Below are 25800 nucleotides of genomic sequence, written 5' to 3' on the forward strand. Positions count from 1 at the left end.
CCTATAAATTTAATTAATTCAATAGCACACTCAGATACGTTGGCCAATACTAAACGTAAACAAAAGAGCAATACTGCAATATATGAATACATTGGGTAACATATATATCGGGTCCCCCAGTACCCCAAAAAGAGGAATCGTCATCTTTGAAATGGATTGGTCTAATGGTTGCAGACAAATGTAAATTTTCCAGAAACAACAAACACCCCAAAGGAGAAAGAACTTAGAAAAACGATTCATATGTACATTTCGTTCCTAGCGAACAAGGTAGTCTATGTACAGAACCATAGTAACAATTTAACAATTTTTTTAGATTTAATTGGTTTTCTCGCTCGGAAGCAGTATACCGATTATGTGCTTGGTGCCATCATTATCTATTGTCTTCTTCACTATATTTCTGGACTAGGAATTTTCATGAAAAGCAATACCTTTTAGGTAACTCGGGGCTGTGTTTGGTCTAAAATAAATCATCTGACGGGGTCTCGTCACGTTTGGAATGTTCACAATAGAAGGCGTAAGACCTGTCTGTCTTAACTCAAAAGAAAATTAGGTTTAATTTGTGAGGTATCCCGACGTTTTTCGAGGCTTTATTCCACGACGTACGAGGTATTTTTCCTGTCTTGCTAATAATTAGTTTTGATATTTTCGCAGAATTACCAGGTAAATGTCATCTGCGCCAATAGCCGTTTTTTATGTATCAAGATCGTAGCTAAAAAATAGCTAGTGATAGTGCTCGAAACTATTCGTAGTTCAGTCACTGACCCCGTCATTATTGAGATATTTTCTAAGGCTATTCTAGCGCTAGAGAACGATATAATGGTTGTAGAATCGAAATAAAATTGTAGATTGGCAGATAACCAAAACTGTATATAACGTCGTGTTGAACAAATATTTTTAATTCTCAGAATGACGTCTATGACGCATGGAAAACTCCACGTACGGGTTCTACGTTTATGATTTTACTGGGTAATGAAATCTATACGGTGTTTTTGGTCTGTTGATTCTTTATGGGAGAAAGTATATCGAATGAATTTGTCATAAAAACCCTTAGTAAAAAGACATTACGTCAAAGTACAAAACTTACCCAAGTGTGGATAAATAATAAAAGAAGCTGCCAGACGTTGACTGTTTAAGTTTCTATTTGTCTCTGGACGCATTTAGCAACAGCCCATTGCTGTAGTCACTGTGAGTCATTTGCCAAATCATTGTCATTTATTTTGGATATTGGAGATTGACTCTTCGCCAGAACAGTTTTAGTTTGCTGAATCACGTAACGTTACTACAAGTTGCAAGACTTTCTTCATAATATGAGAATGCAAGACAAAGTCTTCCCAGTGAGGGCGTAGGCTATTGAGCTTATTATTGAAACGTTTGCACTATTTTGTTTGAATTGCGATTTATAAGGTAGAAATAGCCATTGTAAATCCCTAAGAATGTTTACGGTGGGTCGCGCTTCAGTGGAACTTTAGCTAATATTGGCACGCGCCATCTACGAAAACTGATTTAGCATTAAAATAGTTTTGAGTAGTCCCTTCCTGGTAGAGAAAATTGGTCGTAAGAAATAGATGCCGATATTATATGGGATAATATTTGGATTGTGCTCGTAGAGGCTAATTTTCATTGTTCATGAGATGTCGAGATATATTAATTTTGTATTGTAGTTGAGACCACAAGTTGAATACTTCAGTGGCAAATTATGCCAAGAACAAACTACTTCTAGTCTAACATTTGCTATAACTTAACATGTGATGTCATTATAGCTCCTTCATTTTTAGGATAAAACGTTAAATTTCCAGCTCCACATTTGTCAGTTTACTCAATATACGAGTAAAACGGCAACTTTCAAATGTTTTACTTGTTTGATTCACAGTCATGTCCAGTGACAGATTGCAACCATATCATTTGTATATGAAAAATAAACTACCTACCTAGCTTTTCAGGCGGTATTGATTTGTCAGTTTTGTATAGTACGATGTCAGCCAACTAAGGGACCAGCACATATCAAATACAACGTTTCAAGTTTCGTGTTAATAATTAATATCTATTGCCACCTTTGTAAATAGCTCTGCTCACAGTAAATTTGTAATGTCAAATTTGTACAGGTTCAATAAATTCAAGGTTCGTTTTTTCAACAACATTTCTGTAACAAAAGTCGTGTAACAAATGTCCATCCGATAATTGTTTAATTTTATATTCGGTTAGACAATAAAAGATCCTATCCATTAAAAATATTTGTTCTCGATTGTTGTATACTTATTCTCAGGCAAAAATACGTCAAGTATGCCTCCTTCAAAAATAATATTTTCTTATTATTTTTTCACTAGACATTTTGTACTTATTCAATATGCAATTACGATATTTTCTACCACTGTGTTTACTACTTATTGGTTTAAGCTTGTTGCAACAATCATCCTGTCAAAGCGATTACGAATATCCAGACTACGGAGACGGTAAATTTGTTACAATAGAAAACAGTAACAAAAGAAAAGTTCATATAGTTAGAATATAAATAGAACAGCCATGGACCATAAATATGTACAAAACATTCCAGCGAGAGCTTAAAGCGACTAACAATGAAATTTACGTTTAATTGGTATAATAATGTAATAAACACTGGCTGAAAATGTACACAGATGGCAATGATATTTATATATAGTATGGAATTGGTGGTAAAACTTACTGAGATAAACTATATCAGATAACAACATAACTTCCTCGAAATTGTGTAAGAATCAAAACAACAGTTTAAATTTGTTAACAATAGGAAGCTACTAGCTTTAGCGATTAGAAGTTTTTATCTAATAAAAAAATTGGTAAGACATGTGACGCTATTACTGTAATTTAGAACCATGCTCGGGTGGAATAACGATCAACGACGCTTCTTCTGGTACAATACAGTCCACTAATTATCCACAAGCTTATTTCGAATTAGAAAATTGCACCTGGATAATTGAGACACCAAACAACACGGTAATATTTTGCTTAGTTGTTGTCATGTAATTGATAGGGACTTGCTGATTTGCAGACGGTATCGGGCTACCGACAACATACGCGTTGACGGTTGCTTATACCGTTTATGAAGGGGTGTTTGTTATTGGTGCTGCATTATCTAGTTAGCGCTCCAGCGACGTAATGACCGCATGGTATTGGTTTCTTCGTAAAATCCCAGACAGTGTGTTTTGGGACGAATGGCTGAAAAACAGTTTACGATTGATAAAATTACATGTTGATGCTCATCTTACGAAAACATTTGTATCTGGTACCACAACCTGTTATTGAAACCTCACCAACCAAATTTTTTAAACTTGAGATTTTTAACTTTCTTATAATCTCGTTTTCGCAGAGAATTGCAGTAAAGTTTTCTCCATTATTTTCAATTGAAATTGGAAGTGGAGTATGTCGAGATTATTTATTGATTGAATATGGGGGCACTACAATGAAAGTAAGTTCAATTTTACATCAACTAGGAATGTATGATTTATATGAAATTTACTACTCCCCCTGTTCGACCTCTAAAGGTTAAATATTATTTTTGTGTTTTTGTGTCATATTTCACATATGTTAGTTATTAGAACCAGAGGAGAATTTTGGTCCACGATGGAACTTGAGCGTTTCGTAAAAATTAGTAATTTATCACACTTATAAACCAGACGAATTCAACACTCAGTGAGCCATGTACGGTACCATGGAAATAGTTTTATGACTCTGACTGGACAACCTAAACTGAATCAGATTGAGTCACAGATACCAAATTACCCATTTGACTTGTCTCACTATTGACCTATTTATCCTCAGTTTGATTGGACTACAAATTCAAATTGAATTAAATAAAATCATTGCTTTATAATTGACATTAGCCTTGGGTAATTCGATGACTCGGGGTACCCCTCTCATGCTATTGGACTTACTTTTTCAGATGTGTGGATCTGGCATCACTCCCAATAGTTTTATTACAGACACAAATACAATGAGAGTCAACTTTGTCAGCAATGAAAATATTGAAGGAGCAGGGTTCTCTTTTAACTGGACTACAATCGGTAAGAATAATTTTAATTTTAAAGTTATCTCTAACTTGCATGGAAATCCAGAATAACCTCTTACTTCTCCTGGTGATTTGAAGACATAGAAAAAAAATGTAAGAATTGAAATTTAAACTATTTTTGTATTCATCCTACCTGTCTTTTCCAAATTTCTAATTGGTGGAAGCCGGAAAAATTAGTTTTCATTTTAAGGAATCAAAATATCTTCTAAATCTGAAAATTCGAATTTGGAGTACAAAATTGCGGTTAGGCCTACATCAGTTTTGCCAACAATATCAATAAGTCTACACATTTCAGTATTTGAAAGTTGGGAGTCAAAAACTACAGTACACTTCATTACATTATATTGTATTTTAATTTACACAGATATGCTCAGCATTCCAAGTTCACAAGAAGTAACGTTAACCGAGAATCAAGGAACGATAACTTCACCTGGTTTTCCAGCCAATTATCAAAATTTATTGAAATATTCGTGGAAGTTGATGGTTGATGATGGAAAAGTACGTTGAGTATTTATGAGGGACACATTGGATAACTCTGACTCTATGAATAAAATTCATCTCAAAGTGAAGAAAAGACTCCAAATATGACCGTTGGCAATAATATTCCTGAAAATTAGGCTCATTGGGGTTATAAATCCGAACAACGGTCTTTGCGGAGACACTTTTCTATTTACCTTGTATGAAAATGCAAATTTACGAGTTTTATTTAGTTTTAATCATTTAATTTTCAGTACATTGTTGTTGAGTTCGACACAAATTTAGACATCGAATCAGGTACTGATGGAAGATGTACATATGATGCACTGAGAATTCATAAAGGAACAACTGCAGATTCCAGCGTAAGTTGTATTCTTGTTTCCCGGAGACAACATAATGGCGGACTAAAATATTAATAGATGAATAGCAAAGATCACGTTGTTTATGGACATGACCAGTGGTCGACTGTTACGGTGGCAATGCGTGGGCATGATTTTCAGGCTAAAGCTTTATTTCTACTGGCATATGACTGAGCGATGAGAAAGAAGCTCAGTCATTTTTTCTTATCTCACGCAACATTGAATCGCTTTAGATATTATTTAGAGCGAAATGAAATTCCCAGTCATCAATTGTGTATAAATCTATGTAAACGGTTAGCGATCTAATATTTCAGAAATGGCTTGGACAGTATAGGCCCACAAAAGACATCCCTTTCCGACATCCCACCACTCCAGACAGGTGTAACAACGTAGCTCTAGTCGAGCAGAAAAAGACAATATTATATTTTTCAAATTTATTAGTTCTATAGTATAAGTTTTTATGGGTATATTATATATATATTTTTTTAGTTTTATCTATGCAAATAATATTGGGCATTTTAAGCGGCAATGTCTTTCCATATTATTGCCTACAGAGCTTGTCATCAAAATTTTATTCAGAATATTCTGAAGACAATTTGTACAAAACAAGCAAGTCCGATTGTTTTAAAAAGTAATGAAATATTAGTTGAATTTACTTCGGATGTATCGGGATCGGGAGCAGGATTCTCTTTCGACTATAAGACTGTTGGTAAGTTGAACTTCGATTTTTTGTTCTGTAACTTTATAATACAGAGTGGACCTTAAAGGCAATTTAACCAGTTGTTATTGTGATAAAGGCAAATCTTTAATTAGTTCTTTTGCGTATAATTGCATCTGTTATCTTCGCACTCACTATGCTTCGTTTGATCTAAAAAATTGTTGTCAAGGGTAAGCACACGCACATATGATGCCCTTGTATTGCATGGTGTGAAGCACACTCCATTTTTTTAGTTTAATATTATAAAATTCAATTGAATTTATGTCCTTTTGTTCCGCATTACGTTCTCCACCAACTGCGTAGAGAGTTTGATCCAAGACAATAGCGCTAAACGAAGAACGCGGGATAGTCATGCTTGCCACCCGAATCCAAAAGTTTTCAGTGATTTTGTAAGATTCAACTGTTTCGTACGAAACACCATACCATCCACCACCTAACACGTAAATTTTTCCGTTGTACCAAGCAGCAGAAGCACCAAATCTTCCGGTAATCATTCGGCGAATCATATTCCATGTTTTGCTATCTGGATCAAAGCGTCTCGCCTCGCATCCTTTGGATGACATTCCACCCACTGCGTAAATAGCTTCATCGGACGCAGCCACGCAGAAACCACTTTCTAAGCCACACCCTCGCAATGATTTAGACCAACTGTCTGATCGAGGATCGTAAAACGGCATAGTTTCTTCACCCACAACGTAAATGCACCCCCGGAAAACTACAGCTTGAATCTGTTCGCAATCCAATGCAGGATCCGCTTTCTTCTCCCAGCGATTGGAATTAGAAAGATTAAGAAGCGAAGTTTGGGTTATAAAATAGAGATCACTTTCAATATTAACTATGCACATATATGGGGATCTTTCAATTTTCGGCGGATTGCTCCAATCTGCTGTAGTAAGGTTGAAAACATCTATTTCTCGTCCAATAGCATTTAACAGCGCTATACGTTTATCCCTCGTTCGAGACACCATTTTGTCCTTTGGGTTTGATAATATATATTCAAGCAGAACGTTTTTACATTCGCTGGAATTATTCACAAGTGGCTCGGCTTTAAGTTTAATCATTCCCGTTGGTGACAAACGTTTGAGATCCAATGTTCTGAAAAGCTCATAAAAACGATTTTCAGCATCTGGTTTACCTTTGATCCATAATAGCATAGCACCCCATCTATCATCCTCGTGAGAAAATCGTCCTCCAGGCGATACCAAAAAATTTAAAAGATTTTCCAGCGTCAACTGCTTGAAGTCCTCAGTTTCTGAAATTTCTTTGAAATGACTCATAACAAATTTGTTTGTGATTTCAAGAACTTCTAAGTCGTTGTCAAGTTTGTATTTTTCTTGAGCTTTCTTTATAGGAAAGAAACTTTCAGGAGTGATTTGTTCTCTCAGCCTTAACACATCAGAGAATATATACCCAAGTACATTTTTTTTAGCTACATCGCAATTCTGTACGAGAGGCTCGTTCAGCACTGTACGAGCAATATATTCGAGTGAGAAATTTTTAGTATCGATGATATCCATAAAGTCGAGCAGATTTTCGTTGTTAGTAATTTTTCTTCCTTTCAACCAAGCCATAATTGCCGTCCATGTTGTACAGTGGTCCTTTTTCCACGTTTGTAGGCAATGAATAAAAAACGGTTTAGCAATAAATGGAAAATCGGGTGAAGACGATAGCTTGTCAAAATTGTTTTTAACGTACTGAGCTGCCTGTTTTGTCATCTTCTTTTCTCTGAGTTGCTGGCCCAACGTCACAACCGCAAGACAATTTTCTGTGGAAATATTACTTTGCATTACATCAAATGCACCTTGAATCACTCTCTCTAGTTTTAAAAGTCTTGCTGCTTGTAGAATTTCTTCGGCGTTTTCCTTTGTCAAGTTAATCTTTCCCGAGTACATGAAGTTTATACATTGCTCAACACTCTGAGCTGAAACGCCTTCAAGTTTTTTGGTTTTTGCAATTTCTTTCGTTTCGTTCAAAAACATTTCTTCAAAATGACCTGAACACGCAACAAGAACAATCCTATGTACTGGGAACGTTTTGTCTTCGACTTCTATAGAATAGTCGAACATTCTTCCATTTTTTCTTAGTTTTCCGAACGATTTTAGAAAATCTGATTCATGACAGCATTTCATTAAATTTTTCTTCGAATCCAACTCCGACATTTTCAAAATTCAAAATTTCGGGAATAGCTCTATCATTTAAAAAAAAATGTCTAAATTTATTACAAAATTGTTTTATGACATATAAATAGTGAAATTTAGTAAAATTAATAATAGTTCATCAATTTGTAGTGTGACTCAAGTGAAAATTATGTTACTCATTGTAATTCATTTACAAATTTCAATTCCTCTATTCTATACCTGCAGCTATCTTTTTTGTAATCAATCAGGAAGTTATTTATTTATAAATAAAGTTACATTTTCTGTGAATATTTGCAGATAGCTTAATACTAATTTTGTTTTTATATCGACATAACAATTTTTTTTCATTCAACGTGTGTTAGTTTTCCTAGCCTGATCGCCATAGTTGTTATTAAACTCATTCATTATAAGAAATAACAATATGATTGAAATCTATTAACAGTAAATTTCTATATATATGGCTTGCTGTCAGTTTTTTTTCTTTTTTCTTTATTACTACATAGTTATACAAACAAAATGGAATTTCAATATTTAGGGTCAAGCCTTTATTGCATAATACTATTTCATATAATCTATGCAGCAAGAATGATAGCAACCTACTGAAGTAATATAAACTCGTTTTGCCTCTTCTCATGTCCCACTGAAAACCACAGTTTTAAATTACAAAGTGGGAACACACCAAAAATATGTATCCGTCATCCGAATTTTCAGTTAAAATGGCAAAAATGACTTTTTTTCGTTTTACATCCCTTTCGCGACAAAATGTACATGCTGTATGAGAAACAGCAAAACTAAAATACGCTAAATTCGTCGCTATTCATGAGCTATTTCAATTTTGCCCGATCCTAGTCAGTGTCACAGCTGCAACTAATGAAAAACATCTCTGATCTAGAAATATTGCATTTGTTTCATTATCCAGTTTAATCAACCTTAAAATTGTAAGAAATCATATTTGAGAAACAAGCAATGTTAAATGTTCTTTTTGAAGACGTGTTTTGTTTGATGTAATTTTCTGAATTTTCTTCACTCATCAATGTAATTCAAATATATCTGGTTGCTCAGAGGTATTTGGACTTATTCATTTCGTTTGAAGTGTTACTTTACTTACCGAAACACATCCCATTTGCCGAAGAAATGTCTTGAGGAATTTCTTTTCTACAAATACAGATGTGATGCTCCAAGCACGTCCTCATTTGATTTACATCTTCAATGACTTGGGTGACAATTATATCAAGGTTTAGATGCCCAAATATATCAACTCGCCATTATCTTTCGGCGCCTTTATTGTTTATTTAGTTCGAAACTTTATAATGCTGTCGAAATCTGTCCATTTAATTACGTATTTATTCAATTTATTTATTTTTTAAAATTAGATTCTGCGGAATGCCAAAGCCCGATATACGTAGACGGGTCTTCTGGGGTGATTTCTTCGCCTTATTATCCTGTTCCGTACGAAAACAGTTTGAACTGTGTGTGGCATATTTCTGTGTCAATTGGGGAGGTATTTACATGATTTATTTTATTTAGAATACTGATTTTATTGTGTTTTACTGTTTATTTTTTGTATGTTTTTATGAGTATATTAGAGAAGACAATGGTTTGAAATTTCACAATTAGAACTAAATTATTTGCGCCAACAAAAAGATAAATAGATATTATTTTAAAAAAATATTTAAAAAATTAGAATAACAGACATCCCTTGCTCAATATGTTTCGTACTACTAGCAAATAGCAAAAAGACATTATTTCAACAATTAATCTCGTATATAAAAATATTAAGAGTGTTGAAAAACATTTTCAGAGAATTGCTGTTCAATTCCACAATGTTTTCTTCGTTAAACCAATATCCTCATGTACGACTGATTATCTGCAAATTTTTGATGGATCATCGATTTCTTCCAAACAGGTAAAATTAAGCAAATATTATGTTTCTATGTATTGACTTGAAATTTAGTTATTCTCATTTGCCGGTTCGCCTTACTACGTTTAAAAATACCATTTAATATGTGATTTTCAATGTATTTGTTTGAAGCGAAAGTCTGAATTTCTGAATACATCAAAGACAAATTTTGTACATCAATTTTTAAAATGTCATGATTACAAAAAATTTTCAAAACAAAAATTCTTAGGAACACAAATTGGGTTAACGGTTCAGCAACATTGAATTGGTCTAAACTAGGTCTGATGTCGTCTAAGTAAATTTGTGCTCGTGAGTAGACTATTTTTATATTCACCCATAAATTGAGCATGTCGTGTTTGCTCACCAATATTAGAAAGGAGAACTACAAAATTTTTGGAAATATGCCAATACTCGTACAGAGATTAAAATGAGAACATGAAATGCGATTCATCCTATGTCTTACGACCCTTCATGGTGTTGTGTTATTTGCAGTTGTTTGTCAAATACAGCAATAACAAATATGAATCGTTTTATTATGTTGTTGTTGTTGGGAAAAACTCGCTTTTCCCTTCAACTACTGGATCAATTGCTTCGAAAATATTAGTGGTTAAATCTTGTTGTTGTCACCAGAAGGGTACTTTTATTTATTTAGGTGGGCTTCATGAGCTTTTTACTCATACAGTTTTCTGTGATGACGTCATAAAAATTAAAAATTGCGCACCGTGCCGTGGTTCCGTGATCACATCTCAGTAATTTGGTGGTCAGACTACCGGTACTGTGAATTATTTGATACTACTTCGTTTAGGCTTTCTTGTGAGCATTGCTCTCTTGTTTGATTTCGGCATTCATTTTTTTAAGACTATGTGTTCCTAATAAAGTATACTATTTGAACCAAATGTTTATGATATGTATATATACATGAATATATACAATTACTAAAATAGTTTTTACACTATTGTTTTTCGATAATCGACCGTGTTTCATTGCATATCTTCAGTTATATATAAGAGAAAAATACATTTAACGAGCTCAATAATATAAATTGATATAATTTGATGTATCGGTTAACCAAGTGGAAATTTTAATATCATCTTGAAATTTTCATTTGTTTGTCTACACGGATTAACGGTTAGGTTGGATATGAATTCTGAATCCAACGTGTTTTGTTAAGACGACCTTCCCTAAAACTAGTTGTTCACTTTTATTGAAAGCCAATTTCAAGTACACAAACCGGTAATTATGATGACATTTGAATATTTTTTATGAAGTATTATTGAAACTGAGTAATTTTACTAGAACTTTACGGTATTGACTTTGAGTACACACGTCTAAATTTTTGTCTTAAAATAATTTATGGTTATTTAATAGAACTGTCATCTTTCATGCGTGTGGGACTACCACATAGTAATTATTTGGGTATTTTAAAGAGTAATTTACTATTATAGATAGATAATCAGAACTATTTTACATATTATTTGTATTGTTTCTAAAACCTTGTTACCACAGGTACTTTTAGCAATGAAAACAAATAACAAGTTTGAGGTATTCCAGTCTTGATCTGTTTGTATTTTGTTCGCTATTGAAAATACATTGGGATTATTTCTTCGCTATTTGCTGAACCAGACATCGACAATAAAGTATAATAAGATTTCAAATGAGAAACGAATCTTATTTTGGCTCCAGTCTAATTTGTTGTTTCACCTATAACAAAAAACTCTATTAATTACATCTGACTAAAAATAATTTTTCTTTGATGAAGTGGAATTGAAGATCGTCCATTATTATTTTTTATTGTGTTTATATTTTTTGCAGTTTCAGCACAATTTTTGCGGTGAACAAGCACCAAGAGGATTTCTGTCATCAACAAATCATTTGACGTTAGTTTTCAACAGCGGCACTTTAGCTGGGGATGCAGTTGGGTTTTCTTTAAATTGGACATCAGAAGGTATATTATGAGATTTTCTTATGGACTAGTTAATAATGGCTGTGTCATGTACAAGTCGTCTATACTAGAAACAATTTTCATGATGATAAACATAGAAACCAACTTGGATTTGGATGGCTCATATGTTATCTGTACAGATAGACATTTTGAATCGAATATTCGAATTGAATAGTAAATTATTCGAATCGGTTCAGAACAATATTTCAATTCGCCGCCATCTTGTTTTTTTTCCGCCGATGGTCGGGTGAATTTCTCAACTACTTTTTATTGGAGCCATATTTTTCCAGCGCAATTTTGACATATATATGACTATTTTTGATAGTGAGATGTGAGAAAAACGTGTTTTTTATTGTGTGTGAACGATCAGCAATCTGTCTAAGTGTTGTAATATATGTTTTCGGTAATTTTTGTGCCTGAATGTTCATTGCAATAGAAAGTTACATACAAATATATATCTCCCAAGTATTCGAGATTCGATTAGAAAAAAATATTCGATTCGATTCTGAAATCATCAGGTATTCGAAAATGCCTCGCCCTAGTTATCTGTCGAAAACTTCCCCTTTCAATTGCTCAATTGCTTTGAAATTTTCAGTGGTTGAAGATTGTTGTTGTCGCTAGAAAGCTATTAGTTTTATTTATTTCAAAATTTTTTGTTTTTTTTCTGTGCGACACTATCGAAATTAAAAATTGCGCACCTAGTGGTGGTTCCGGATCGCGATTGCTACTATCTGGTAGTCAGGCGAAGTCGTGAAGACTGCGGCACCGGTGGTTCACTGTAAAAGATCCTCGTAGATACTTGCTTGTCTTTTGTGTCCGTATATTTGAGCACTGCTCTCTCGCGTTATTTTTTTTTTACAATATGCATGCAAAGCTCGTGAACCCCATAACATATATTATGAATACCCAGGGTCCATGCATTCATTGCTTAGGACCACTGTACTGAAATATCAAATAACGCACCGTGCATAGCTACTTAAATCTCACTGGAAACATCACCGAACAAGAGTATGATATATAGCTGAATATATATAAATTTCACGATAACCTTTCATGCAACGTTTTTTTCAGTGCTGCAAATTGTTTTCGATGTATTCATATTAGATAATAATTCGCTAGATATTTTGGATGATAAAACTTTTATTTATTCTGTATGCACAGTTTTAAAAGCGTGTATAAATAATAATCTCCTAAATTTACCCTTTCAGCGGAATGTGCCAGCAATTTATTTCAATGCTGGGATGGAAGTTGTGTTGATATAACATATACATGTGATGGTAAAATAGATTGCCCAAATGATCCTGCCGACGAAGCATCATGTGGTGAGTTTCATCACTTTCATTATTCGTTTACAATTGTACGGTGGTCGAGACCTAAAGTTAGATGAATACGTCCCATTATATTGCACTATGGGTACTCAGGTGAGAGAATGCGTGTCCAATATAGCCCCCACCTAACTCAAAAGCTTGTATATGTACCTAGGGGCTGGAAGTGCTATAAAATGATATAAATTCGGTATCAGTTCAAGTGCTTGCATAAAAATATACTGTAGTGTAGTGCCCATTTATTCGGGTTCTTCACGGCTACGGTGTGTATTGTACAGTTTGATATAGCATTAATAAGTTTGATTATATTATTTGGATCACTCACCGGTATTTAAATTCTTTAGGTAAAGGTATATATGGTGTAGAATGGTAATCATGATAAATATTTGTCTTTTTTTCCTATTAAAAACGCAGTAAACTAAATATTTTCGTTTATGGCAAAAATGTTAAAATAAATTACATACCAAAGCGAAATTACGCTTGTTAACTGACGCATGCATTTGCATGTTAAAGTGTTCTTTAATATTGTTTAACAGCCTCTACACAAGCGGAAAATGAATGCGGCAAGCCAGAAATTGCGGCTGATTTTATATGGGTAAGATTCCCTCTTTCGTTTCTAAATAAAATTCAACTTAAAACGTTTTACAGATTATTTTGGAGATAAATTGCCTATTGTACAACGAATGCATACATCAATCACTACGGCCTTTAAGATGCGCTTTCAGGCCATGTGCAAATATACATTCAAAGTCGTCTAATCATAGTCGCTGATGCTATGATGCCTTTGATTGTATGATAATATCATAATATGCCATATTAAATACTCAGGAACACAGGATAATAGGTGGATCCGCGGCAAAGCAAGGCTCATGGCCTTGGCAGACTGGTGTATTATCTGCAGGAAAGATGGTATGCAGCGGAGTCTTGATTTCTGACGAATGGGTGATGACTGCGGCACATTGCATAACCAAAGGGTATATATTATTATTTGCGAAATTTATTAAATACAAGCTAAAACATTCGACACGGCATTTGACAAAATTTCAAAAAGTAATACAGTTATGAACAAATGATAGCAAATTCGATATTCATGTTTTATTCCGTTGTTTTTGTAAAACAATGACGTCATACAAATTATTTTGATATTTTCAGATACACGATGTCCGTTGTTTTGGGTGATCATAATACCACAACTATTGACGTCACAAAAGAACAGATAATCACAGCAGATGAAATTTACGTTCATCCGAAATATAAGTAAGACCAATAATTATCAATTCCAAAGAGATTATCCTTTTGTGGAAGATTTTGGTGGTAAAAAGTTTACCATTTGATGCAGTAACAGATTCGCGGAAGATACCCGGTAATGATCACCGGTAAGCTAAAAAGTGGCGCGAAAAATCGGCCAATCAAGTCAGGTGGTTTCAAAGATATTTTCTGAAATATCTCATCGCGAATCACCTTGTAATATTCGGTAATTTTACTGCATAAAGATATTCACTCGAAATAATTTTTACAGACTGACCCCCATTGATGTGTAATGATATAATATTTCCCGTAAAACTTTCTGGAGTGAATCAAGACATTATGAAAAACGTTTGAAATTCATAGCAAATTGCATTTTATTCAGAAGCGATGAAGTCGATATTTGTATTATGAGCTTCCACTGAATCCGCTGAATGAAAAGTGCACATGAACTCTGTTTCATTCAATAGCGTCCAAAAATAACTCAGTAGCATCATTATTGGGATTAGGTTAAATAAAAACGTCTTTATCCCAGGCATTGTATACGAAACACAAATGCTTTCGGAAGTGCGTAACATAATTATAATTATAATATACGTTCTATACACAAGTTGAACTTAACATGAAATGTTATTGAAGTCAATGTTCTCTTACCAAATAGTCATCTTGTTTCAGTGATGTATTTAATGATTTCGGACAAAATTTTGACATTAGTAACATACACAATGCTATGACATTTTAACAATGCCACGAGGAAATATCTTTTGACATTTGACAAATTCACGCGCATCAAGTCAATTATTGTTTTAGTATAAATAAAAAGTGTAAATTGAGTAAACTGAGTTATTTATTTTTCAATGACATCAATTTATATTCCTCTTTAGCCAATTTTGTACTGCACTTAACTGCGATGTTTTTAATGAAACTGTTACCCAATTACCAGCAGTTTCACTATTATATACCTACAATCGCATACAAATTATGATCGATACTTTTTCGGATTTTAGTCCGAATTTACTCCAATTTCGTTCATATCACGAGGTTCGCAAATTACTGTAATGATGGGTGGTAGGGTGGTTCACGTAACCGCTGGTCGGTCACGGCTAGGGCTTGGCATTTTCGAAACACAGGTGTTTAGAAATCGAAACGAAGTTTCGCCGTCGAAACGAAACACACGTTTGTCACAGGCAGTAAAACATGTCACCAATATTACCCAACGAATTTAATGTATATATATATATAATGGACAATGGCACATATTTTCCAGAATTAAAACCACAAAAAGGAAGCAATGGTGGCTAATTCGTGAGCATGAACCGATGATGATAATTCCAAGAAGGTTTCTGCTTAATGACAAAGCAGTGACCAAATGGCACCAGAATAATACGAATTACGTCATTGTTAGAGATGGGGCTCACAAGCAGAATAGCATTTGGGGCTCTCAACGTATCAATGCTCATTTTCTACTTTATCCGACGCCACAGATCCTCGTGATCCAGTACATTGTAAAAAATATTTTTCAATCTGAATTCCGAATACATTCTAAACTCCAGGAACATAGGAAATGGGCTTTTATGATATTATCATTGAGTGAAATTAGTTATTTTCGCTCTAGGGAAATGGACTTAATAAACATTACAGTAGTTATGAATTGTGGCCTATCTTGCTAAGCACAGAAAAAAAAACTAGGCGCCCAGAGAAATGTTTTAAAATATTCAGTAAAATTAACATTAACTCACTTACTGTTTATCGTCAGCGTGACATCGACATCGTTCAACTAAATTCGGCCACAATTACCCCTTCCCACAAATATTGACTGTTGTGCTACTGGTGGCAATTGATTTTTATTTTGCTTATAACGTGATCATCGTCGTTATCGAATGAGTGGACCCGATTCACAAATTTCCATCCGCCAATGACGGATAATTGAGACTGAAAATCGCGTTTTATTTTTCTTAACGGCAGCTCTGATTTAAATATTTCATGTCGACTGTTGTGCTTTTATTATTGTTGTTAAATTAATACCACAAACTTAAACTGAACGATATTATTATTAACGACGGCAGTCTAACAATAAAATCTGCGATAGATACTAAATAATATTTAGAGCTATTCCATATGAGGTAAATGCAAGAAATGCTCGGTCACTATCGAAACGAAGGATGAAAAAGGTTAATTACGACAAAATTTGATTTTATATTTATTGCCGCGCTAACACAGACTATCTCGACAATGTTGAAATATACGATAATAATTGTAAAATATTTTCAATCAAAAACTTCCCCGATGTGTTATAAATACTGCAAGTCGGCGCTGACTCGAATCATTTCATGTCGGCAGTCATTTATTGCGCGTCGCAAATGGTGTCTCCGATTACGAAAAAACATGAAAAATGAAATAATCGTGAAATGTTTTCGATCAAAACGTGGACGGCGGCGCTAGGACTTGTGCGCGATATCCAATATTCTTATAAACACTAAAAACGATATTTGAGAGTCGCAATATTCGAACAAATTCGGATATTAATTTCGAATTGGACATCGCTGAATAATACCTTGACTGATTTCTGGTTGCATTTGCTATGACGTCATAATATCCGTTTCGGATGTCGAAACAGCGCCGTTTCGACATATCAGTGTTTCGAAACGTATCGAAACAGGGTTTCGAAACGCCCAGCCCTATTCACAGCTTCTTCCACCATCAAGTCTATGCAAATAACTGGCAAACTAATCTCATACCCGACAAGGACGGGTAACTGGACGAGAGGCCGTGGTTCCTCATATGATTGAACCGGCCTGTCGGCTTTTCTTTCCCGCGGAATAAATATGTAAATCTTATACTATCATATTTTATGATGCTTTGCGAATTCGACCGAATTAATGTGACGAACGACTTATAGTATAAACGGAGCTTCGTTTCAAATTCTTCCAATTCATACACAGTCACAAATCTCCTATTCATTTCCACTAATTATTTTAACTTGATGTTTCAAAAAGTTTCGAAGCAAATTCATTTTATTTTAGTCATCACAACTCTCAAGGATATCTTGAAGGCAACGATATAGCTCTTCTCCATCTTTCCAAGGAAGCAAATAATACAAAATGGGTAAAAAGTATTTGTCTGCCTACTCGGAATCCAGAGACAGGAGAGACCGCTATTGTGACTGGATGGGGTCGTAATTGTGAGTATTTTACCAAAATCAATTCTTTGCATTCAATCAATTAAGGTTGCAAGCAAGTAAACAAACTGACTACTGTTTTGGCTATTTATAGCATGAACGACGATAAATTGCGTTCCATTAGCTATTGAAATTATTTGATATACTCGGACGTATTTTAGGATGCTTCAAAATTATGTTTTGACATTTTTTTGTTGCATTAGAATTGAATGTCTTTGTGTCGTGTGTATCTTCTTGGACAAGGCGTGGACCTAGCAATCGTTTTGTTATTATGGTAATGTTGCTAGTATTTTTCTTTTGCTGTTATTAGTGTGATAGTAGTAGAAAATCGAAATTTTTTTCCCCAATTACATGACCAATTGCCTCAAATTTTCCAGTGATTAAAGATTGTAATTGTCGCTAGAAAGGCTGTTTTATTTATTTCAAAAATATCTGCGGGTCATATAGAATTCGTTTTTTGTGTGCGATGACGTGATCAAAATTTAAAATTTTCCACATTGTGGCGATTACCCTTTCGCGTTGATAGCTTGATGACTGCGGTACCATTAGTCTACTGTGAAATATTGCATCCTCCTAATATTTCGTTTTGGCCTCCCTGTCCATATATTCGAGCACTGTTCTCTTGATATCCGGAGCAAAACAATCGTGTATTTCCAAATATTGGTAGAGGCATTATTGACATATTATAATTCAAATACGATTTAATATTCAATCATCTACCAAGTGGCATAGCTTTATTGTAAGCAATAAAATTTGATGACATTTTACAAAAAGGTCTCCTTGCCAGACAACATAATAAAACGTTATTTTGAAGCATTCCATACATCGGAAACAACACTCAGCAATAAAACTCCTGGATTTTCAATATGTTTGTTGTGATTTCATTCAGCATACACTGAAACTGGTTTATCAGAAGTTTTACGACAAGTTCGTCTTCCTGTATTAATGTTGGACCAATGCAATAAATCGTTCGGTGAACTTTCACCCACTACACTTCTCCCGGCATCAACAATATGTTTGGGCGTCGATGGTGCTGGAATGGGAGCTTGCCAGGTATATGTTTTACTCAACACTCGTTTTTTTTAATTCTGATTCGATACGATTCTACTTTCTTTCGCACACTACATAACTCCTATCCGCGATAAAGCTCTTTTTTAAATGTCAGGGTGATTCAGGAGGACCAGCTGTGATACTGAATAGTAATTCGAGTTGGGAAGTCATCGGGATTATTTCCTTTTCTCATCAATGTGGAGCCCAAGGCAAACCAACATATTTGACTAGTATTCCGGCTTTTGTTCCTTACCTACAACCATGTAAGAGTTAACAAAATTAAATTTGCATATGAAGATTACAAGTTTTGAAATTTCATTTAGGATCCACTCCCGTGTTGTGGTCATAATTACGACAGAACAACAGTCTGAAAGCTGGTATAACCACTGTCAAAATTATTAGTCAAGTTTATATACCTCGATATATATCTATGCATGTTATTACCAGAGGATTTAAGATGGCATTTAATTTATTAGTTGAGTTGTTATTAGTGACCATTAATTGTCTGTCACAATTTCAAATCATTTAAAACTGTTTTTGTGAAGGGTTTTAAAAGAGCAACCCTGGAGATGACACTTTGTTATTAAAGGCCAATCTCTTTAAATTATTTTATTGTTATCCACCGCATTTGTCTTATAAAAGAGAATAAATGTAAAAGTATTTAACTATATATTCAAACATTCATTGATTTTACAGTTTTACAAGACGGTCAGCCAGGTCCTATAAAACGTAAGTTTTCCAAAAAAAATTCGTTGTTTATTTTATGCCTTGTCAACTGATATCTTAGCATAAAAAATACATCTTACCTAAATATCAGTATACAATGCACTTCAATTATTATTACAATGTATTCTAGCAATATGGAGTTCTCATCTATTACCAGTTAATAAAAGCTACATAATACAAGTCTGTTTGGCTTCAAGAAAAGTTTATGCAACCCAAAACGTAACTTAGATTTCTACTTTTCAGGGGCATTTGTGATAAATGCAGAAAGTCAAAATGGATCGTTGATATTTCCCGCATTAGACTACGAAAACTATCCAAAATATCCACAAAATGTGTTCTACCAATGGTTCATAAACGCTCCATCAAACAAGGTAGGATATAATGACTAAATTAATTATAAAATCATACAAAACTTCTGAAACTAAAAATTATTTTTTGATTCAAAAAATCATTTCAGAGGATTACCATTAGATTCGGTGAGCTGTTCAATATCGAATTTGGCGGAGAATTTTGTCCATATGATTACATGATTATTTATGACGGTTCGTCTACGGCAGCAAGAAAGGTACCAATTTTTTACAATCACTAGTTGTAATATATTGGCGAAGGATTTTTTCAAGGAAAGTTAATCAATAGGTTCTGGTTTACCTAAAGTTTTTTTTTAATTTTTATTCAAACTATGTGCTACTTTCTCATGATGATTTTGTGCTATCATTTGTATTTATCCGGAAATCAATTTTTGCATCGTTTCACAGTATTTGGACAAAAGATTTTGCGGTTCATTTGCCCCACCCGATTTTGAATCGTCATCAAACTCGATGATAATTGAATTTTCAAGCGACAATTCTTACGAAGAAACTGGGTTTTCAATTTCTTGGTCTCTTGATGGTAAATCTTATTTGTCTTGCCTTAAAAGTTTAACAAATGTTTGTATATATCTTGGAATTATTTCGGTGAGTAACGACATAGGCGAATCGTATCTACAAAATATTTTAAAGATCAATGTTAACGATAATCAAATATATAATCAATATTCAGATGATTGCTCACCAGAAGAATTCCGATGTTGGAATAAAAGTTGCATACCATCTGGTAATAAGTGTGACGGAAACAACGATTGTTCAGATGGATCAGATGAAATTCTTTGTGGTAAATTAATCTGCAACACGATTCAATAGCAACTAAAAATAACGCATAGAAAAATGGCTAATTAATTAAACAAAAGAGCAGAATAAAAATATAATGACACGGAGGAAACTAACGTTCATTGTTGTTTAACGTTAACTAAACGCATTTAAAGTAAGTATAAGTAAAACTTAACTTAACTGATAGGCTAGTTTTCAAAAATTAGTGAAATTTGACGATTCAAAATTTTTGCTTTACAACATTAGATCTTAAAATTCTAACTCAAACTTGAAACAAACTTTTGTAAATAAATATGCATTTATCATTCAATATGTGCAGCCCTGGCTCAAAACGTATCTACTGAATGTGGAAAAGCTGAAGAATCACCTGTTATTCCGTGGGCAAGTGTCAAAATTTTTTAATTGTATATATAAATTTAAGATAATCTTGTGTTCATGTGGGTAATATCGACGTAATTGCGGGCTGAAATGTTCTGATGAAAGAAGCGAATTATTCATACGAAATATTCGTTATTTTTATATTAGTATTTATTGTTCAAAAGTGGAACTGGTATATTTATTCTCTATTCTTTCTATTGCTTTTCTAGTATCCATTACTTGTCGGAGGCAGTAATGCGGCGGAGGGAAGTTGGCCGTGGCAAATCGCACTATTTGAATCAGGTAGTACAAACTTATCCTGTGGAGCAACTCTCATTTCTCAAAGTTGGGTTCTAACAGCCACACATTGTATTGACGAGTAAGTGGCGTTTAGAACTTCTCACCAATCAGAAAGTGCTGAATAATTAATTGCATTACGATAAAGTATATTTTTAATTCAACTTTAGGACTAATAAAACACATGACAATTTGTGGATGTGCTTTTTCGGCAACCCAAGGATTAATTTATTTATTTTCCAGATCAAAATCTTATGATATAGTCGTGGGGGATTTTGACCTTAGTTATATCAGTCTGAACGAAAGAAGAATTAGTGTAGCAAAGCTATACAAAAATCCAGATTACATAAGGCAAGTAGTCGTGGAAAAATCGTGCATTAGACTTAATATTCCCTAATTTTAACAATAAAACCCAATTTAACCATAAAACACAGTTGTAAGGGCTGTGTTTTGATTTGAATTGAGGAAGAAAACTTGTTCCAAACCTTTTTATATTGTTCCGCCTAGGAAATAAAATTCAAAATATGATTGACTACGTATTTAGTTTAATGATTTTAAAAAGGCGGTTCATCTACAACAGCTTCATGGCGATTCTCAAATTAGTCCTTCTGGATTTTCCAAACACATATATATTTTCTATTACTGTAGCTCAGGAATTGATGACATAGCTTTATTGGAACTGTCTCAAGAGGTTGAATACTCAAAATGGATTAAGCCTATATGCTTACCTTCATTGAACGACGTTAACCCAGCTGTTGGATCTACTTGTATTTTGACGGGTTGGGGAATTACATGTGTGTATAGAATTCATAATATAATATATATATTGACTTTTCTTCTCAATCGTTTCATACCATACTTTCAAAATAAATAAAGAATTTTTTTCTATAAATCCAGGAAAGGGTAACATGTTATTCGTAGTTTTATCTAAAGCAACAAGATCACAGAGTGTAGTTTGTTTGCCTCATTACGATAAAATTTGTATCATAATCAGCATTACTGAAATTAATATCCACAACCGAGAACTGAAAGAGTTCTCTCAAGTTTTTGCTTCTGCTTATGGTTGCCACACATACCAGTGTGTGGTTTATCTAAAGCACCGTAGTTTTATCTAAAGCAACAAGATCCCAGAGTGTAGTTTGTTTGCCTCATTACGATAAAATTTGTATCATAATCAGCATTACTGAAATTGATATCCACAACCGAGAACTGAAAGAGTTCTCTCAAGTTTTTGCTTCTGCTTATGGTTGCCCCACATACCAGTGCATCTATCAATAGTCATGAGTGATTTGACAATATTCTGCTCCGTTAATTTATTTTATGGTACGTATTTGCAATATCACTCACCTACTAACTGGTTCTGATCACAGCTTTTCAAAATGCCCAGTGCATGAGGACAAAATATAGACATAAGAGTATTAATTAAACTGAAGTAAAGCAATTTTGTATTTCCTGGTCATTGATTTTTTGGTTTCGAATCAGTTGCATAGTCTGATTATTTTAATTCCGCAGTTGCTGCTCCAAATCTGCCAGGACCAAGATATCTTCAGCAAGTTCAACTAACTGTGCTAAGTGACGCTGATTGTATAGATAACTTCAGACTAGTAGTTCCGGGTTATCCTCTGACTACCTTACCAAACAACCTGATTTGTGCAGGACATAAACATAAAAGAGCTAACGCTTGCTTGGTATGTGACCCTTTGAAGAACTCGTCTTACTTTTATAGCGTTTCGCTATACTGTTATTGTTGTTGGATACCATGCGTGATCAGAGGGCCCTAAATTTCAGATGTATGAATATTTTTTTTTTTCAAATTTTGACTGAGTTCTACAAGGTTACAGTATTTCACTTCAAATCTATTTTGTTTTTCTAACATTTGGTACTATTCCTTAACATTTGACTAAAATATTGAGGTGGTCATATTAGTCATGTGACTTTCGTGTCCACATATCTGAGTATTGCTCAATTAAATTTTTGTGATATGCTTCCAAGTTTGCATTTTGCAATACTCTCTCTGTAGTGATATTCATTTTTTTATTAAAACAGTCAAAATTTACTAGATTATTTTAATTGTTAACTTCCAGAGAGATTCCGGTGGTCCTCTCCAATGTCTCGTAGGCGGTTCTTGGCAACAATACGGAATTGTTTCGTTTGCATCCAGCATTATGTGCGGAGATCACATCTTCTTTGAAAGAGTTTCAAGCTACAAGAATTGGATAGACGGAAGTATGACAAATTTTTAATATGTTGTTCATTTCAATCATCATTTTAATCTAAACAATGATCACCAGTCAGATGAGAGCTGTCGTTGTTGGATTGTCGTATCCTTTGTCTTGGCCCTAACTTAGCCAAAAAAAAAATTATTCCACTCTTCTCGTGCAATTAAGAGGAATATTGATGTGCGATTGACAGTAAAATGTATGTCGTGTATTTTGCTATCATAAAATTGTTGCACCTTCGAGTTTAACCTATTTTCTTTGCATTTACAGCTATAGCACGAAGTCGTAAGTAGACTGTTATATTGATTTGCATCGAAAATTTTAACAATGCGATTTTTGAGAGAGTGTTTCTGTAGAAATCACAATATGCTTCGGAAAGGGAATAATTCAAGATAAAATTGATGACATTTTAGAACGATGATTTTGTCACACATAACATCTTGAAATAAATATTATATATGCTTCTCTTATATTGTTTACAGGCCTCAAGGTTGCCCTGTTGCTCAAAATCAGATCAAATAACCTTGAATAGTAATTCTATAATCAATATAGATATATATATTAGTAATTGGATTCAAAATATTTTGATATATGATAATTTTGCCAGTCGGTATTTAATAATTTATTATAATAACGGTGTTCTGAGAACAACATGTCTTCATTCACACACGTTAATTTAGAATGCGAAGATCGTCAAGTTCAGGAAGGAGAATCGGGGGAAGTTGAAATTCCAACAGTTGACGGAAAATATCCAATCAATTTTGTTTGTTCTTGGCTTCTACGTGCCCCAGCCAACATGGTCAGTTTGTTTCTATTGCATCACCGACGCGCATACTATTCGAGTGATCAAACTGATCAATAATGCCACAACGCAAGTTGTGTGATAAATATTATCAATCCAAGTGCTCTGGTTTTTGAAAGACAATTGTATTGTAATGATCGATATTTAATCCCCCTTTCTACAAAATAATTCGCTATAACATCTTTGATCAAGAACTCTGCAAATTTTTCGAATTATACATGCCAACGTTAATGATATTGTGCCAGGTGTCGACCACCAAAGGGATAGCTCGCCCAAAGCGTAAAGCGTATTTCCTATATAAGAAGGTCTTAACCTCAACCTGACTGTCATTCAAAAATTAGTCACGATGATTTTATAAGGCCCTTCAAACTATACGAACTGTCATCCAAATCGAACGAGCTATTTTATGCGTCACAACAATCTCAATGTGAGAGAGATCTGCCGGCGATCATTGTCGGCGCAGATGCCATTACAGGCGATCAGAGGTATACCTTGGCAAGCTCTATGACACGATTGTGACATAATTTTTGGATGACGCAGTCAGGTGGGGGTTAAACAATTCATTTTATATCTCAGCCCTTTGTAACCATTTCGTAATAGTCACCTCGCGATAATCGATTGTCTTTGTGTTTTTAATCCCGCTTTACTTTATCATCATTGGTATTACTATTTCCGAGCTTAAATTTGTTTTTCTGTTCTTTATATGATAAGCTCATTGATGTAGATTTTCAATATTTTGATGTTGAAGCCTTTCCAACATGCACATACGACTATGTGAAGATATATGACGGGAATAGTGAAAGTTCCAGAAAGGTATAAAAATTTTTTAATAAGAAGTATTTTACGAACGATTTTTACAACTCCGGCTCCAGATGTATCAAAACACATTACGATGGTTGCAATATTTCGTAAATGAGTCGTCTTTTTTAAGAAATTTAATATATATAGTGTTAGGATATTTGGTGACGTTCAAAACGCCGTTTTGTGCCTTTACTCCACACTGTGCTATGTATAAGCAGCCTCTGATAAGTGAGTAACTACACTGAATTCGAAAAAGGCACTTAACAACTGCAACACGACTGTAAATTATCCAATTTACTTTCCAACTTTTCTCCCATTGAATTAACTATACCTAATATATTGTATAACAATTCTATGCTAAAGAAAAGAATATTCAAATATCTTGGTTGTCAGTTAGACAAAAAAGGGCGACATTTTCACAATATTTTTTATTCACAATTATAACGAAGTGGGTCCTCTATGTTCTTTGCATCTGACTTCATGGAAATATATTTTATTCAGATATTTGACGAAACCCTATGTGGTAATAATAAAACAATTCGTAGATTTGAATCAAGTTCAAATGAACTTTTAATAACTTTCCGAAGTGACGAATCAGCAACGAACGCCGGATTTAAACTAAACTGGACAGCAATTCGTAAGTTCTTTTATTAGAGGTAAAAATGTAATTGAGTGGAATTCGATTGTAATTATTGTGAATGTGAACCCTGCTATTGCGAATGGTTGCAAACTGCAAACTTGTTACCTATTCCATAAATTTGATCTGTTATTACTTATATTTGACAAAATATCCAATTACATTATATTTTCTGTATGTAGAAATATATTTTTGGTGTCTTGAATTTATATTTCACTTGACTTAGTTTAAATTGATAATATTTTTTACTTTAAGCTGCGTGCCAGTCAAACGAATTTCGATGTTGGGATCGATCGTGTATACCAGATGACAAACAATGCAACGGAATCAAAGATTGTCCAAACAACAGAGATGAAATTGAATGTCGTAAGTTATATTTATTTTCACCAGTTTTGATGTATTGTACACGAAGATGACCTATGGATCGTTTTTTCAATCGTTG

The 25800-nt window shown here is 33.9% G+C and overlaps 2 protein-coding genes and 1 long non-coding RNA gene across 7 annotated transcripts in view; 1 reads left to right on the top strand and 2 right to left on the bottom strand.

The window, feature by feature from the left end:
* Positions 1 to 25800, bottom strand: part of LOC120347565 (uncharacterized) — a 212880-nt gene that overhangs the window by 160464 nt on the left and 26616 nt on the right. The gene's annotated exons all lie outside the window — the stretch shown is intronic.
* The window catches only part of LOC120347557 (transmembrane protease serine 9-like), a 35791-nt gene continuing 12295 nt past the window's right edge, over positions 2305 to 25800 (top strand). For all 5 annotated transcript variants that reach the window (XM_078117592.1, XM_078117594.1, XM_078117593.1 and 2 more), the window contains exons 1-33: positions 2305 to 2450; positions 2846 to 2970; positions 3344 to 3442; positions 3917 to 4037; positions 4407 to 4540; positions 4774 to 4881; positions 5458 to 5587; positions 9108 to 9235; positions 9536 to 9640; positions 11447 to 11579; positions 12785 to 12898; positions 13438 to 13496; positions 13730 to 13875; positions 14054 to 14158; positions 17170 to 17327; positions 18214 to 18377; positions 18490 to 18637; positions 19071 to 19103; positions 19344 to 19471; positions 19558 to 19665; positions 19856 to 19988; positions 20139 to 20249; positions 20565 to 20626; positions 20833 to 20981; positions 21143 to 21250; positions 21548 to 21693; positions 22412 to 22587; positions 22984 to 23125; positions 23389 to 23403; positions 23799 to 23917; positions 24632 to 24733; positions 25223 to 25358; positions 25614 to 25724. In XM_078117592.1, coding sequence (XP_077973718.1) covers positions 2345 to 2450; positions 2846 to 2970; positions 3344 to 3442; positions 3917 to 4037; positions 4407 to 4540; positions 4774 to 4881; positions 5458 to 5587; positions 9108 to 9235; positions 9536 to 9640; positions 11447 to 11579; positions 12785 to 12898; positions 13438 to 13496; positions 13730 to 13875; positions 14054 to 14158; positions 17170 to 17327; positions 18214 to 18377; positions 18490 to 18637; positions 19071 to 19103; positions 19344 to 19471; positions 19558 to 19665; positions 19856 to 19988; positions 20139 to 20249; positions 20565 to 20626; positions 20833 to 20981; positions 21143 to 21250; positions 21548 to 21693; positions 22412 to 22587; positions 22984 to 23125; positions 23389 to 23403; positions 23799 to 23917; positions 24632 to 24733; positions 25223 to 25358; positions 25614 to 25724 — 3862 coding nt within the window. In that variant the 5' untranslated portion in view covers positions 2305 to 2344. The remainder of the gene's footprint in view (positions 2451 to 2845; positions 2971 to 3343; positions 3443 to 3916; positions 4038 to 4406; positions 4541 to 4773; positions 4882 to 5457; positions 5588 to 9107; positions 9236 to 9535; positions 9641 to 11446; positions 11580 to 12784; positions 12899 to 13437; positions 13497 to 13729; positions 13876 to 14053; positions 14159 to 17169; positions 17328 to 18213; positions 18378 to 18489; positions 18638 to 19070; positions 19104 to 19343; positions 19472 to 19557; positions 19666 to 19855; positions 19989 to 20138; positions 20250 to 20564; positions 20627 to 20832; positions 20982 to 21142; positions 21251 to 21547; positions 21694 to 22411; positions 22588 to 22983; positions 23126 to 23388; positions 23404 to 23798; positions 23918 to 24631; positions 24734 to 25222; positions 25359 to 25613; positions 25725 to 25800) is intronic.
* LOC144429525 (kelch-like protein 40) lies at positions 5600 to 7747 on the bottom strand. Its single transcript, XM_078117597.1, has one exon. It carries the CDS (start codon positions 7723 to 7725, stop codon positions 5761 to 5763), a length of 1965 nt encoding a protein of 654 aa, XP_077973723.1. The 5' UTR covers positions 7726 to 7747; the 3' UTR covers positions 5600 to 5760.

Source organism: Styela clava, chromosome 11, assembly GCF_964204865.1.
Source record: "Styela clava chromosome 11, kaStyClav1.hap1.2, whole genome shotgun sequence".
Taxonomy (NCBI): domain Eukaryota; kingdom Metazoa; phylum Chordata; class Ascidiacea; order Stolidobranchia; family Styelidae; genus Styela; species Styela clava.